The sequence below is a fragment of the Lates calcarifer genome, linkage group LG6 (assembly GCF_001640805.2).
Source record: "Lates calcarifer isolate ASB-BC8 linkage group LG6, TLL_Latcal_v3, whole genome shotgun sequence".
Taxonomy (NCBI): Eukaryota; Metazoa; Chordata; class Actinopteri; family Centropomidae; genus Lates; species Lates calcarifer.
In genome coordinates this window covers 13,435,944-13,452,520 of record NC_066838.1, presented here as the reverse complement: position 1 = coordinate 13,452,520, position 16,577 = coordinate 13,435,944, and the positions used below count along the sequence as shown (strand labels likewise).

The 16,577-nt window shown below is 39.5% G+C and overlaps 1 protein-coding gene across 2 annotated transcripts; it reads right to left on the bottom strand.

The window, feature by feature from the left end:
- Positions 1 to 1,940: 1,940 nt before the first annotated feature.
- Positions 1,941 to 9,601, bottom strand: ankrd33aa (ankyrin repeat domain 33Aa). Of its 2 annotated transcripts, XM_018666201.2 has the most exons (5): positions 8,818 to 9,601; positions 6,257 to 6,582; positions 5,970 to 6,099; positions 5,731 to 5,871; positions 1,941 to 4,921 (listed from the first exon to the last, which is right to left on the bottom strand). In XM_018666201.2, the coding sequence occupies exons 2-5, from the start codon at positions 6,512 to 6,514 to the stop codon at positions 4,098 to 4,100; spliced, it is 1,353 nt and encodes a 450-aa protein (XP_018521717.1). In that variant the 5' UTR covers positions 6,515 to 6,582; positions 8,818 to 9,601; the 3' UTR covers positions 1,941 to 4,097. The 2 variants fall into 2 exon arrangements, with proteins under 2 accessions (XP_018521717.1, XP_050927164.1); XM_051071207.1 differs by lacking the exon at positions 8,818 to 9,601 and having other exon boundaries at positions 6,257 to 8,771.
- Positions 9,602 to 16,577: the final 6,976 nt, after the last annotated feature.

Sequence of the window (16,577 nt, the reverse complement as noted above, 5' to 3'; positions counted from 1 at the left end):
CCTAACCTAATAAATGGCCTAATCAATGTACATTATTCCGCACAGTAGATTCATTTTTAAATCACTTATCCTGCTAATCTGTATTTGTAATGCATTTGGAGAGTATTGTAAGGGTCTCTTTTCCCCTTGAATTGAGAGCAACACAATGGGGCTCAAGGAACTTTCTGTTTTTGTTAATTGTGGCAGTGTCTAAGTGGCAAATACAGAGTTATCTCTTAGATGCCAGAGAGACTCTGCTGTGTGAAAACACTTCATTCAGCAATGCCTGAGAGAGATGTCTTCACGTCTGTAATATAAATTCCCCTCCTTGTTCTCAGGCTCTGTAATCTCTCAGTTTTTGGCTTTCGGCTGCAGACACAGCTGGAAACTCTCACATCAGCTGTCATGTAGAAAACAGAGCAAATTGTTGTTCATTTTTAATCAGCACTTATTTCTCTTTCCTACTAATCTCTGTGATTCAAAGAGCCACACAGCCCTATACCCTTGAGGTTTTTCTGAAAAGTCTCTACTTGTTGTGTAATCTACTAAAGTAGAGGAAATGTTCAACAGACATGTTTTCATATGTGAGTTTTTCAAAAGCAAAGTCCCCATAAATAGAAGACCAGTTTTACTTGTCTTCCACTTTTTGACTATTGAATAATCAATATTTAAACACATGGAGTCAAAATGTAATGTTGACTTTAGTCATACTCATGCCTCTCAGTGTGATTACCTCATCCTCAGAGGTCAAAATCTGTACAGTTTGATCCAGTCTGTATCACAGCTGTATGAATATATGTCTTTAGAACTCAAGTTTTCACAGAAACGTGTTCATGTCTAATGTGTTCTTTCATTGAACTCTAGAGAGATATTTATTTTAGAGCTGACCTCAAGTTACCAAGTCCCCCCCCCCCCCCCGTGAAGAGGAAGTGAGCCACAAACATGAAAATATAATATCACAATGTTTCAATGCTTCACATGACCAGATGAACAAAATTAGCTCCTGTTTTGCTCCTGTAAATGGATACTGGCTCTTTGCTGACACATGGAACTTTACATGTTGGCATAAAACACATGAAATGAAAATTACATCATAGAAATCTTTCAATTCAATATTCTTCGACACATCAGAGTAGTCATTTTGGCTTTTTGTTATCACCAATTAAAGCTAATTGTTACAATACTGCACGCTGGATTAAGAGATTACAGAAAAGGGTGCAAATGGCATCCCATGTCATGTTAAAGGCTTCCTAAAGAAGTCAAAGTAACTTTATTTTGAAAGAGTTGCCAAGGTTATGAGCCAGACACGAGGCTTATCAGTCAAATGCATGTCAGTTTTTAAAAAATGTACGTTTCTGGTGTTGCACCAAACCTGGTGGGGGGAGAGGTCATGGGCCAGGGACCCAATTAATAAAAATAGGATCTGCCCCTTTAATATCACATCAAAGTATTGTGGCATTTTCAGGTACCATGAGTTCACTGTGTGGGAAGAAAACCAAACTCACTTGCAAAGGCCAGTATTTTATTCAAAGCTTGCATACAAATACATACAGTATTTTCATCTGTCTCACACTTCATAAAGATATAGAAGACCTGAGCTTTCTGAGTCTCTTGCAATCACTTTGAAATAACCCCAGAGACAATCCTCTAGTTTTTCATAAGAACAGCATCTAAATTAAATAACATGTTTTCTTTGATAAGACATTTAAATATATATTTTGCTGTGGTTATAGTTGGTATTTCAGTTACAAGTGTATGAGTTATGAAGTTGATCTATAAACAGAATATTTATGTGCAACTGTAAAATGCACCTCAAAATAGTTTTCATGCTTCGATAGATGCTTTAAATATAATGCCCATTGTATTATTAGCAAAGGATTTCCTGAGTGACATTATGTGCAAATATTTTTTTTTCTTTTGCTGTGCAAAGGTAACTCAGTGGATGTGAGGTCTGCTGTTGGTTTCAAAAAAAAAAAAAAAAAAAAAAAAAAAAAAAAAAAAAAAAATTTACAAGCAGCAGTTCTGGTCAAACACAGTACTGCAGAAAGCACTGACAGACTTTCTTTTTCCTTTTTCTCACGATCACGGAAAGAAGATATGACTCAGTTCCTTTTTTTCGGTCTGTTTTTTTCTGTATGTGTGTCGTCACATCATTCACGTGCCACAGCATGATAGTATTAGAAATTCTGTCAATAAGACATAATAAAGGTATCTGGTAGATGCTACATGTTGCTTAGGACTGATAACTGGTTAGCCCTTAAGAAGTCAAACAAAGTGTTTGAAAATGGTGACTGCAAAACTCAGTAAAACAGAAGCCAGACCAAACTTTATCTTGGTAGGGGTGTATAAGGGGCTGCAGAAAATGTGCAAACAAGTATATTGAGGATTTATCTATTGACTGAGCAGTTTTGATCACAAGAGTATGCAGTGTTACATGTGATTCACTTCCTGTTTCTGAATCTTTGCTGAACTGCTGAACTTCTGCTGAAGTATGAAAACCCTGCTGAATAAAATTATCCCACAAGCGCTGCATGTAACATAAGAGGAAGGTTAGATCAACTTTGTAGAAATAAAACATGCTTTTGACAGTTAAATGTGCTCAAAACTATTGTTGAAATGGACCAGCTTATATTCTCAGGTCAAAAGGGCATATGTGTAGATGAGCTTATGAACTTAAAAAGAGACCACAGGTGTGGACTACAGACATCACTATAGCCACATTTGGGACATCAGATTGTGATCAGCAAAGCACATCAAAATGTATTGTTTTTTCCCCTGAGGTGAGTGTACCTTCGATTGATAATGGTGCAAGACGGATTGTTCCATTGACACAATGCCTCCACTTGGGCCTCAATCAATGTGCTGATTCTGGTCAGTCAGTCAGTTTGATTAGATTCTCTTACTCCCATTGCAGAGAGGAAAAAAAGAAAAAAAGCATAAAAACTTTTGAGACCATCCTTTTGAGCAAGTAGTGTGGAGGAGCAAAACACATAGTTTTAAGATATTTCAATTTAAAGGTTTAAAGCAACACTATAGAACTATTTTACCTTAAAATAACAGCTTCAGAATCATTTTGATGCTACATTGACTTGTAATATGGAGAATGGTGTCTCAGTCATTACCAGTCCATGCCTCGAACACCTGTTCGCGCTAAGTGATGGTTAGCGGCTTAAACTGCCTGAATCAGGTCCAGCAAGTTCAAGAGTATTGCCGAATTGTAGATCAATCAAAAAGACTTAGAAGTCATTACAAACCAAAGTTCATCTCTGATATTCAGCAAGGAAACTTTGTAAATATCAAGAATTCTGAATAGAGTTTGGTGTGTTTATTACAACGATACCACTTCTGGCTCTGGAAGTCAGGGATCATGAGGAATATACATCTTTTGGTCCTGTTTCAGTTCATTGAGTGGTTTAGTTAAGTGATTGATAAGCTTTGTTTTCTTTATATGAAAACAGCTAAACTGCTCAAACTCGCAGCCCAACAGAATTATTTACCACTTACCACTCTGTTGATCAGCAAAGTTATATTTTGTTGGTTTAACATCACACACAGTCCTTGATTAACTATAAAATAAATCCATTTGCTGAAGGCATTTGCTCGCATACAGGATACATACAGTTTTCACTATTTCTTTGGTTATCTTGCAGGATGGTATGCTACTTGGAAATCCTTCACAAGACACAACAGACAGATAAATCACAAATGTACAATGTTTCCAAAATGAAAAGATGACATTGTAGGTTTCTGCAATCAGTATGATGTCAGACCTCCACAAGACATATACCAGTCCATCAGTTTGGAGCTGAAATAAGAAATGGCCTCAGAAAAATCTATGACATGTCAGCATATTTCAACAAAATTATTTTCAGCTTTCCAAACATGTTGAAGATTAAATCACATCTAGCAAATTCAAGTGGCTCCAGTTATCTCCAGTTTACATCCCAAGCCAAAGTTCAAATCCATCTGGGGGTTTTAATCATCATCAGCTCACTTCCTTGTTGTGCTGTTTCTTTTCCTTCTGTTAAAACTGTCCCCAGAGTCACTGCAATCACATGCTCATCTCTCATGCATGACATAATCTCAGTAAAACTCTCTGTGGAAAAGATAACACTGCCTCATTTTTGGCTTGATGAACGTTTGGATCCTTTTGTTTTTTTCTCTTGCTCTTTTTCCTGTTCCTTTTGCTTCTTCTCTCTTTTTTTCTCCTCCTTGGCTTCCTTGTACTTCCAGACAGGAGGCTCCAGGTAGCCCTTTTGCCTTTTCTTCTTTTTCTCTTTCTTTGGAGTGGGCTCCCCAGATTTTGTCACTTCAATCTTAGGGATACAGCCTGAAGGGAAGATGCTGTTCCTATGAGCCATGCTGCGGGGAATGAAGCTTCTCACACCGCCTGATGGCATGCTTTCCCTACGCTCTGAGTTCTGGCAGCAGGAGGTCAGAGATACGGAGGTGGCTGAGACAGCAGTAGGTGAAGCTGAGGTGATGGAGCCACTACTGTGAGATACTGTGCTCTCCTCCAACTCCTTTCTGCTGTGCTTTTCAAGCAGTTCAGGAACGGCAAACCGTCGCTTGCCAATCTCTGGGGGGCTGGTGGGACAGAGTGGACGGCAGCCAGTGGCTATCAGGGGGCTGTGGATGCTAGTCGTCATCCGCACCATATGGTCCATGACCCCATTGTCTTGGGGATCCTGAGGGAAGCTGAAAGTAAGACTGTCTTTTAAGCGCTGCCTCAGCTTCTGACTGGCTGTTTTGGCAGCGGTGGCCTTTTCCACAAGTTGCTTCAGCTCGGGCCACTCAGGAATGTAGCTTTCGCAGAAGTGCTCAGCGATAGGGTGAGCTTGCAGGCGGCGTAGTCTGTTCAGGGTCTCAAACCTCCCCGTCCTTAGGACCCAATCCTTCAGGCCTCTCCCTTGGACCAGATCTATTGCATTCATATCAGCACCTGCACATGAAAGGGGGAGTAAAAAGCAGGAGGAAGTGAAAACAGGGAAACAAGTAAAGATTTATTGGATGATGAGGGACCTGAGGAAACCAATTGCTCCCTAAACTCAGTAAAATTACCCCACCATGTGGTTGCTTTTGGAGCACAAATCAGTGAATAGATGTGTAGCATGACACTGCCAGAGACAAATCAGGCCATTTCACAGCATGGTGAAAAAAAAAATTGCAGTTAGGTGAAAACAATGTATCGCATAAGGTCAGTTTAGTCATTATTGGAGGAAATACAGTCAGCTGTGTCTATTTCAAGGACTAGAACAGTCCGCTTAGTGAATAATCAAGGCTTTAAAACAAATCAGACAACACCAGACATATATTTATGTTCCCCATATGGCTCAAGTTTGCCCATAAATACAACTAGATAATGGATTAATTTTGTCAGTCTGTCTCTGACATAAGTGAACTTTTAATAGAACGTAGGTGGAATTTTTATAGCACTATCCTTAATGTGTCCCTGTACAGTTATAGGACTAATCCCTGCAACCCAGAAGAGAACCAGATTAGTTTACAAATCAGATGTCCTGGTTTACCCTGTATATCAGCTGTAAAGAACATTAGTAGTTTTTCCTCTGTTAGACATATTCATTAATAAGACACAATGAATGTTATCACTGCAACTTAACAGTAAATTAGGTTTTCTCCAGAACCATTTGGTATGTGCCATGGGTGAGGGTCTGCATGATGAGTGCTGATGTTGTTGGTGAATCCAGGACGACTGCCTCAAGATGACTGTCCTATGTGCCATCAACTTACCATGCATTAGCAGGGCAGACACACACTCCTCTCTGCCCTGCAGGCCTGCCTTGATGAGGGCTGTGAAGCCACGGGGATCCCTGACCTCAGTGTCAACATCAGAGTAGTAGTTAAGGATGTAGTTCAGAATGGTGACGAAGCCTGGATTGAAAATACCAAAAACATTTTGTTAATTGGGTAGGACTGAATTAAGACTAGATGTTGAGTTTATGTGCTACACAGTATATCTTCAAACATACCTGCTTGGGCGGCAATCATGAGGGCAGTATTGCCATCATTGTCTTGGTGGTTGATGTCTATAAATGGACACGTATGCAATACGGTGACAATATCTACGAATCCCTTGGCCACAGCCAACATCAGTCCATTCTGACAGGGAACAAGGTAGAAATAAATTGACTGTCATGAAACTTAAGGTCTACCTGTGCATATAAATATATCTCCTTTTTGCAGAGATATAGGCTTCTTTTGTTGTGTCTTAGTCATTTTCCATGTGTGATAAAAAGGAAAATGAATTCCCTCTCACCCTGCCATTGATGTCCAGTTCCATGGCCTCCTCCTTAGTGACTCCTCTCTCCAGGATCCTGCGCATGGATGCAGGATCATTCCTGGCACAGGCCTCGTACAGTGTTTTAGCTGGCTCCGTATGCTTTTCATCGCTCTCATACTCTGGGAGCACCGAGTCATCAGACAGCACGCTTCCCGAGTCTGAATCATCCAGGAGCATCTCGGAGTCCTCCGATGGGCCCGCGCCCAGGTGGGGGTCATCATTTGCAGTGGCCATTGGACCCCTCCCCCCAACCCTGCCTGGGATCACAGCTGTGTGTCAGGTCTACTGCGCATCACCCACATCTGGAATAGAAAAAGTGTTTTTTTTTTTATCATGGACGCAAAATGAACAAATTTTCTTGATTTTTTTCTCCCCCCCATTTTTCCCTAAGCCACGTGAAAGCCACAAACTACCTCTGAGTCCAGAGTGGCCAAAGGGGGTGTGGCAAAGGGCATGACTTCTCACAAAGGGGAATATACAGTGTTTGAACAGATAAACTTAACACCATTAAAGTTTGCATGTCTTTCAGCAGACACAACTACTGGCCAAGATAAACAACGTGGAGACTGTGGAGAACTCATTTTCTATTTAGATAACTGTAATGCCATTTTTTGGGTGCAAAACTTGCTACCGTGGTGGGAGAATAAACTTGATGGGTAGTAAACAAATGCTGTGCTCAGTTACCACATGTTGCTGATATCAACAAAAATTCTATGCTTCATTTCCAGAAACATATGTTCATCTTAATGTGAAAGGTGTTAAATTGTGAGAATATTTTGGCATTTTGTTTAGTGCCATCTAGCCTGTATGATTTCTTCTCCTCAAAATAAATACCTTACTCTAGTTCATGTATGACTATGAGACCAGCAGTGAAACACTGGCAGCCTGAAAAGTTAACGTGTTAAATAGATCTGGTGACCTGGGAGAACCTGGTATGATGCTTAAAGAGGATGAGGAGCTTCACCTCACGTCAGTCCTGTTAGAGCGGCTGATCTGTCCAAGATAGTTAAGCTGCCTGTATAACATGCTTTTTGCCAGTTTGTTTGTTCATTGGCTCTGCCCTTTATGGAACAGTGGAGGATAATGAGGGGTTACTATGACTCTGAGTCGACAAAGTGTCACCACATTTAAGTGAGTTGAAAATGTATAAAAAGGTGCAAGCCTCTTAGATCCTTTACTCAAGCAAAAGTACTAATACAGCAATGCAAAAATGCTCCATATAAAGTACATGAAAAATATCACTTAAGTAAAAGAACATAAGTTAGCAGCAAACATAGTTAAAGTATAAAAATAAAAGTACTGGTTTGATCACTCTGACTGATATATTATTATATATAACACGGATGATTAATGCTGAAGCCTCAGTGTGTAAGCAGCAATGTGTTGTTATATTATTCACTGTGTAAAATCTCCATCTTAAATGTAACTATTAACTTCTAACTAACTACAGCTGTCAAATAAATATAGTGGTGTAGAAAGTACAATATGACCCTCTGAAATTCAGTGGAGTGGAAGTATAAGGTAGTATAAAATGGAAATACTCAAGAAAAGTATCTTAAAACTGTACTTGAGTAAATGAACTACAAATAATGACTGAGAAACACTGTACATTTGCAGAAGCTAATGTGAATGAAGGCGTAGTAGGAAGAGGCATAGTACTGGGTTGAGAAAGGCCATATGGTGCTGGAAGCAATGGCCGACCAGGCAAGTGACAGCATCTGTCATGGTGTCTAAACCGTGTCGGACTGCTCTGCTGTTCAAGTACACTGGGGTATCCAGTGGTTTACAATTTGTGTTTTTTCTGTACATAAATCAACAACTTGCACAAAGAAAATGGAAAAAAAACAAAACACACAACTGGTTGAGATTTGTTCTTGTCGAGTATATTTTGAAACCAGCTCAGACTTACGATAGGGTAGACTCAGTTATTTGAAGAAACTGCAGATGAGAGCGAGAGAGAACTTGATTGCTTTAATGTGTCTGTGCATCAGTGATGAATTAACAGTGGAAAACACTGGCAGGTCTTTCCAATGAGGGATTGAGGGTTTCATTTCTCAAGCTGCCTTGGCCCTGCATACACCATACCCATGCTAGGCACAAATTCACGCAGATAATTGTTTGCACAGAATTAGCTTTGCACCTGGTGACAATTATATGTTAATGCTAAGTTATTAGAGTGATAGCATCATGTGGATAAGCTCTCCTTGAATGCCAGATAGAACTCCTCTAATCCCACAAACATATGTTTCTGTTTCAGCATTGTGTTACGTAGAAAAATGAAGATCACAATCACATAAAGCTTCTATCTCTCTCTCTGTCTGCACATACGTAGAAAGCTTCTACTTTTACTCTGTCATTGTGGCCTTCACTTCCTGCTGAGCAACACCCTGCAATCCGTTCACGCTTTTTCCTCTGAATCCTGAATATGAGCTGTCCCTGTTGCCTCTCTAATCGGTTGAGTAAAGGTGTGAAAAAAATATATGCAACTGTTTGTGCCGAAGCAAAATTAGAACAAATAGTAATAGTCAAAGTCTCACCCTAAAACAATCCAGGGATTGTTAGTCCTCTTCTCTTTTTTTCTCTCTCCTTTTGAACTTGCACTCAGTCATTAAACCATCCTCTTACAATGGACTTCTTCTCTTCCTGTTGGCTCTTGGTAGAAACTGGTTAAGTTTAAGTTTCCCAAACTGACTCCAGCTCTAGCCCTCCCCCTCCTGCCATCTCTCCTACTGGCCAGTTAGGTTGCCTCATGAGCCAGCAATCCGTCCAGGTCCCAACATAGACTCTGCTGTCCTAAGTCAGGCAACATGCTCTCTCCCTCTCATCCTGATTACAGAAGATTTAAGGATTAAGAGAAAGAAACAGACAGCAGCCAACCTTGCTCCCCTTACAGTCTGTTTGAGTTAGTCTGCTCTCTCTTTCTCCTCTCTCTCGCTTGTCTCCACAGCTCTCTCAGAATCTGTTCATCCACAGCTCTCTGTTGCTCGTCTGTTGTGTCAGAGCAAACCTCTCTAGCTGTCCAAATAAGTGCTGTGACTGAATCATGGCAGCTATGGCTCCCAAATCTGCTGTGCTGCCAAGGACCCCCTGCCTGAGCAATTTCAGTGTGTCTGTGTGATGGGAGACAGCGTCTTAGGTCTGTTTTCTCATGGAAATCCATTTGCTGGGACAACAATCTAACCCTGATGTTACTCTAAGCCAGTGGGCCTTGGTAGTAATTATTCCCATGACAGGGACGACATACAAGACATGTTCAAACATGAGACACTATTCACCCACACAAACACAACTCATTGGACACCCACACAGATACTGTACATTTTGGAATGCTTATATGATGAGGCATCTGAGAGAACAAAAGTAGATTTGCACAGTTTTTCTGCAGCTCTGACATATTGTGTTCAACATGCACAGGAGAGAATGCATATTTCACGTGTCAGTACTCACATTTTCATCTATAGTTGATTTTAAGCTGGTTACACACTACCTTTTTTTCTTAACACAAATGTCACAAGCCTGATAAGTACTCTTATATTCCAAATGTAAGAAACCTAGTTTAGAAAAAAAACAAAACAAAAAAACAGATGGTCACAGTTCAAACTGTGGCCACAACCTTTCAGTTTTGAGGGCTGTGTTAACAGGTTTATTCATAGCATCAGGGACTCAACCACGTGGTATCAAAAGGTGCACGTAAACAGATTAACCCTCATATTGAATTGGAGTACGGCCAATCTGTGACTTTGTGCATGTGAATGTAGCCTGGATTACGCAATGGCTCCTCTCTGTTAGAGCGACATAGACTGCCACCTTCTGATCAAAACCAGGAAATGCAGTTGTTTGGCTGTGAGGCCTGTTTATGTAGTGCACTTGAACAAGATATTCAGAGAGCTCATGTTTAAAATAGCCTTAACATTAATCCTCACTGTAGGTTACAGCTGCTGTCTGCATCACCTCCAAATATATCTATGAACTTATAACAAGGCACATCTTGTTTGCACAGAGCTTACACGTCTCCCCCTTACGTGAGTGGAACAAGTTATTATCAAATTCTGTGTCCTCGCAGTATTAATCAGCAAAATTATTCCAGTCTCAGATGTCTGTCACTACAGAGCTGTGCTGTCCTGGCACTGTGACAAATTGGGCTCAAAAAATTGGCTTCTCAGAAGCATTTTGATTCTGAGAATTATAGTTGCTGATCTGTCTGAAGAGTTAACCAACAGAGATATGTTGTTGATAGTAGCCAGCTGAAGCTGAAACACCTCCAACAACATAATCCCACTAAATCCCATCAAATTCCCCAGCCAGTTCCTTATTAGAAGATGCCTTCACAGCTGCGAACCATCAGATCAGACCTATAGCATCACACTGACCTGACCCATTACTCAAAAAGGTGCTATGTTTAGACCCAATAGCCTGAGGTGGGTCTCGACTCCCTGCTGATATGAAACACAGGAAAAGGAAAAAAGGACATGCGTGGGGGGCAAAGATTTATAGCTTGTGGAACCAAAACAGAAATGAAGTTGATAGGAAAGGGAAGTCTGTTTGGCACGACAGGGCGCGGCAGTGGTGTGTGTGTTTTTGTTATTTTCCTTTATCCTTTTAGAGACACAAGGACGATCTCTCTGTTGTGCCAGATGAGGGCAGCAAAGCACACACAGCTGACACTTTAACATAAGGGTTTTTTTTCTTCATTGCTCTGTTTTCTCAAAAAAATCCATCAGATTTTACAAATGATTGTCAATCTGGTGTTTGAGTGAAAGAACATTTTGTTCAGATTCTCACCCCCTGATAGGACTCACACACTCTCCTTTTAGGGTAAGAGTTATTTTCCTGCTATTCTGCAAATTCCTCACAGAGTCATTCACTCATCACTGCTGAAGGCAGCCCAACGTCTCCCCAGACACCACAGTACCCAGCAGAGGTCACTGGTAGAGCAAAAGAACTTGGAAAGAGGCTTGGGAAGCAATGACCTAAGTTTAGCCAGCTTAGTGACTGATTCTAAAGTCAGCCATGTGCTCAGCTAATATTAGACTGTTGGCAGTCTCTCTAGGGCCGGTCTTAACCAGCACCTACTCTGCTCAGTCTCTGAGCATGTGCTATATTATTTCCAGCTATATGGCTGAAAGACAGACTTACTTGTTCTAAAGCATCTAAAAGCCTCCAGGAATCAGGTGAATGAGAGGAAGCAGAGAGGAAACAGAGCTAAACTTGTTATGCAAGGCAAGAAGGAGATTTTGGGTGTTTTGGGGAAAGTTATTACAATGGGAAGTGGAAGTTTGTGGTGTTTGTACTTTACTCAGGGGTGGGTGAATAAGGCATGAGTATCAAATACTGCCCAGTAAGGAGATGAATTGTTCATTGCCAGAGAACTCAAACCTTTTCCTAAAAATGAAACTTGCTATGGCTGTCAAGGACACAAATAAGTATGAAAATGTGAGCAACACAGCTCAGTATATTCTTTTATCCTCTCTGCCTCCCAGTAAGTGCATATATATTATCATTATTAGTTTCTGAAAATCAACAAGAATGAAACACAGATAATGACAGCCCATAAGAGAAGTGGACTATTTTTGTGTCTTAACAGAAAAATACAAACCTATCCAGAAATTGTGAGATTTTTGCATTTTGAAAATCTTTATTGTAGTTTTATTCAGATTAAATTTTATGGGTTAATGCATTTTTTTTTTTTTTTTTTTACAACAAAGCCATCTTAACCCCTCAGCCTAATCACATTTGCGATATTTACTATCAGTAAGAAAGATATCATGATGAAAAACAAGAAGATTCGTCAAGAAAAGTATCACTTGGTGTAGACACAGATTTGGCAGTGAGGAGAAACATGATTGCGTGTTTGACAGGCAGTGGAGATGCTAATTGAAAGAATGATGTAATTTACAAACTTTCTATTGGCCTTGAGTCATCAAATTCTCTGCGCATACAGAAGAGGATTCCAACTTTACAAAGCTGTAAAATTCCATATCTAAAAATACCAAAGGTTATATGTGTAGTCTCATCATATCAAAAGTCATCACAGGTACGCAGTCTCCACCTTTGTCAGATTAAGTGATTCTAATGTGTCCACAGTTTTAACCTTGTGTTAATGGATGGTGTTAGTGATGTGGAAACAACACAAAGTGGTTGCTGAAAGCAATGTCAGCTTTTTCCAGTTCCACGTTTAGTGTTTCCTTATGCCCTTGTATCTTTACTACACCTCTGCCAGTAATTTCTCTGAGGTCTTCTCTGTTGCCAGTGACTAATTGTACCAAGCCTTGATAAAGTTGTACTTTTTAATTGTTCCACTGCAAGTGCTCCATTTCTCGTTTTTTAAAAAGATAAAGTGGAGTCTAGAAGTCTGCCTTGGCTCAATGAAAATTCAAAAGCCAAGAGGGGAGAAAGTAGCAGAGTGGAATATAAATGGAGTCACATAAATGCAAGTTCTTCATGACAGTTTTGAAAGAGATTTAGGCCTGAGATACTAAAAAAGTAACAGTTTCAGTAGAGTTACAATCCTAAGGCATAATTCAACAATAAATTCAGTTGTTAAACCAAATCCTCCTGTAGTATAAAGTCTCTTTGGAAATAAATTTTTGATTGTTTTTTTCAGATGTTTTGAAGTCAAGTGTTTTTGAATTATTTCTGCCTCTGCTCTGACTGAAATACACACTGAGTCTTCTTACATAAGCTGTCTTTGTACTTCTTTTTATGATCTAAAGCTCTCTGGTATTTGGAATTTTTACTTTCACTTTCAAACATGTGGTGGTCCAGCCACTTTGAACTGAACTAAACCTGACACTATCACTAAACCTCCATTCTTAACAGAGAGAATCAAACCATAATAGCAGTGAAAAGAGAAAGCATCCATACACTCAGTTGTTTAAGCTTTCAGTCCAACAAAGTGTCATCAGAGCATGCCAGTACCCTCACAGGAGGAGGAGGCGTCATCAATAATCAGTTAGCACACCTGAGGTGTAAAACATATATGAATTAGATATCTTTCTTAGCTTTTGTTTTTTTTTTGTCACACATTATCACTTTAATGTGATTATTCTTGACTCTCATGTTTTTAAAATCTTATCATGAAACAAACAGATGGCTGCCTCTGTAATTTATAGTTTTTTCCCATCCACAAAAACTTTGAGCTCATGCAAGATAATATTTCTCCCAGCCCTAAAAACATGCTTCTGGCCCCAGTACAGGATTGTTTTTCCCTTGTGGCAACTGTGTTTAGTAGCTTGCTTGTTTGTGTTTTTTTTTTTTTTACAAAAAACCTATCCTAGAAAAATTAAAGGTTTCATTTCCTGTTAAAAGGTGACTTAAATGTTTTAAATGCTATTGACATCTAAAGGCATGCGTGTGATAAAATCAGTGTCACCAAAAACAATAAATTAAAAGATGTAATGGTAGTGACAGACACAAATATGAAAACCATCCTGTTACAAGTCACTTTGATGGATGTCTTCAGTGTGTTTTTGCCCCATGGTCCCTTAGTATTGAAAACGCTGATAAAACACAAACTTTTCTGGATTCTTGAATGACTCTTTAAAACCTCTTTACTGAAGCTCTCCCTTTCTCTCTTTTGAATCTCTGTCATGTTTTGTCTTTTGTAGACTAGGGATGATCATTTTATTCATGAGTTTTGCACCTAATGTTTTTTATTTTATTTTTTAGGTCTTCTTGCTGTGTCTCATGTCTTGTATGTATTTGTTTTGCCACATTTTCTTTATATTCTTTATATCTGGTTGTTGATGAGATTATATTATTTTGTTTTTGTTCATCAAATTCTTGTGTTTTGCAAGTTTTTTTTGTTGAAAGAAGAAGTGAGTAGTAAACTAATTGAGATCATACTAAACAGGTGTGTGGTTTTCTAATCCCTGCAGGTGTGCTAATTAATGATAGGCGGCTCCTCCTAGGGTATATCTTCTGTGTGTGCTTGGCATGTCTCTGTTTGACTCACATGAGTTGGGTGTAGGCAATGGAGGAAATTGTGCTCATGCTTCCCATCAAAAGTGTAAAAGATAGAATTAAGTTCTTCACACGGCTTAAAAAAAATACAAACATGACTAATAGGTCACAAAATGGGGGGAAATTGTACAGAAATTTTAAACAAGAATAAAATGCACCAGTGAGGCAACTTTACTGCTGGGCAGGTCTTGAAAGCTCTCATGGAAGAAGCCTGATCACCCTTGGCCTAGACTGCATATGACCAAAACAGGACAGCATTTTGGATCTCAGGCTGCGCTTAGGCTCAGTGGAGGTTAAAAACTCTGAGACATAACTGGGAGGTTGTCCAAAATCTGCCTGAAATTTGATAAAATTAAAAAAAGAACACACAATCCTTAATTGTACTACTCCACTGGCACAGAGAGTTGTACAAAGATTTATATAAGTTCATAGATAAAAGAAAAACATGGTTCATAGTTTCCAGGTGATTAAAAGACAAATACCTTCAGAGCCTACAAAGCTTTGTGGGTTTCTCCAGCTTGGACCATAATTCCAGAGGAACAGCAGCCCTGTTCAGTCTCTGACCAAGCTTCCATTTATTTTTTTATCAAAATGATAAAGTTTCTACCTCTATATCTTCCATAAATAACATTTAATCTTCCAAATGTGTAGAACAAACATGCAGTCATAATTTCCAGTGTCATCACAAGAGACTTCAAAAATGTTTTAAAAGATAAAGATGTGAGTGATGTTTTGAACTGTAAGGAAAATGATTACAGCAAAGACAAAAACAAAACACTAATTTGGATAGTGCTGTTTGTCTTGGAAAGTTGCCTTCAGGTTAAAGATGCATCTGACAAAATGCTGGGATGTTTTACATTTGAGCTCTGACAGGATTACACCCAATGAAAATACAGACATTCAGCAGCAAAGAATCACTTTTAGTAACAGTCTTTAAATCTGGATGGCTGATTTATATCATTCCGTTTATGGACAGGAAGAGCTGAGAACCACTTTACTGTTTCCCTGTTGTTTCAGAACAATTGGTTGCATCGCTGTCTTTTTTTAAAACCTTTATCAACTTCAACACAGTTTTTTGGCAATGCCAGGAGGTTGGCTGCAAGAATTGCTTAAGTCAGTTGTGCACCACTTAGGTCCAGAATGAAATATTTCAACAACTATTGGAAAAACTGGTTACAGAGTTACATACGTGTGCATTTGTCAAACCAGGCTTTAATTTGTGATTTCGTAGATAAAATAAATCACACTGAAAGAGGACCAGTGTCTTTTGTTTGTGACTGTGGGTTTAGATCAGTTTGTCGAGTTACGAATGTACATGTTGTTCCAGTTTATAGGTTTATTGTCAGTACTGTGGCACCCACTCCTTCCTCTCTGTTTTCTTTTTACCTTTGTTCATAACTGTGAACAACAGTGTGGATAGCAATAATATAAACTGCCAAGCTACACTTTTGCGTCACGTTTGTCTCTTGTTTGAGAAATTAGTTTGCTGAGTGATAAAATAAATTCAAACTTGTAACTTTATATTCTTTGTTGGAGTAATGCCACACTGGTTCTAAAAAATGAATAGCTAGCAGTGGGTGATGTGTGATTTATAAGCTTCTCTTGGAGAAACACTTTATTAAATGCTGCAGTGAAACTTTCAAATAACTCTAATGGTCATAGAAAATTACATTAGGATAAAGTGACCATTAAGGGCTTTTTAACTCAGTTGTTGTTATAGCTCGACCTGAATCTCAGTGACAGGTGATTGTACAAATTTGGGCAGTTGCTGTAAAACATGAATTAAATTTGCTCATGTGGTATTCTCCAGTGAAAATGAGAGATTTGCAAGATGCACACACACCCGCCCATTTCATGGCGCAAGCTCTCCGCATGGCCTGCAGGATCAATGTGTCAGTAAACAATTTTGCAAGCCCTCTGACTTTTAGTAGCAAACACTCTCTCAAGTAGCCACAAACAAATAGTGCCGGTGTGATTTGTTAGTACTTGTGCAGCTGAAGAAGTTGTGTAACGTGTGTACAATCGGTGACAGTGTCTTAAATAGTTGAGCTTCATGGGCCGTGTGTTCATACCTTATTTGGGGCTGCCCCGCTGCTCAAGAGTTCACACAATCCATGTGTCACTGCCTGAGACTGAGGGCTAAGATGAAGAGAGGGAGCGTAGGGTGCCAGGACAGTTCAAAGTAAGACCAGAGGGAGATATAGAAAAAATTGAGATAGTTTGAGATTGGGGAACAAAACCAGCTGGTGAAGGCAAGGAGCAAGAGAATGAAAGAGCAGAGAGAATGATGGAGGGAGGAGAGGGTTTGGGGAGGGGGGTGGTGATCCTCTAGAGC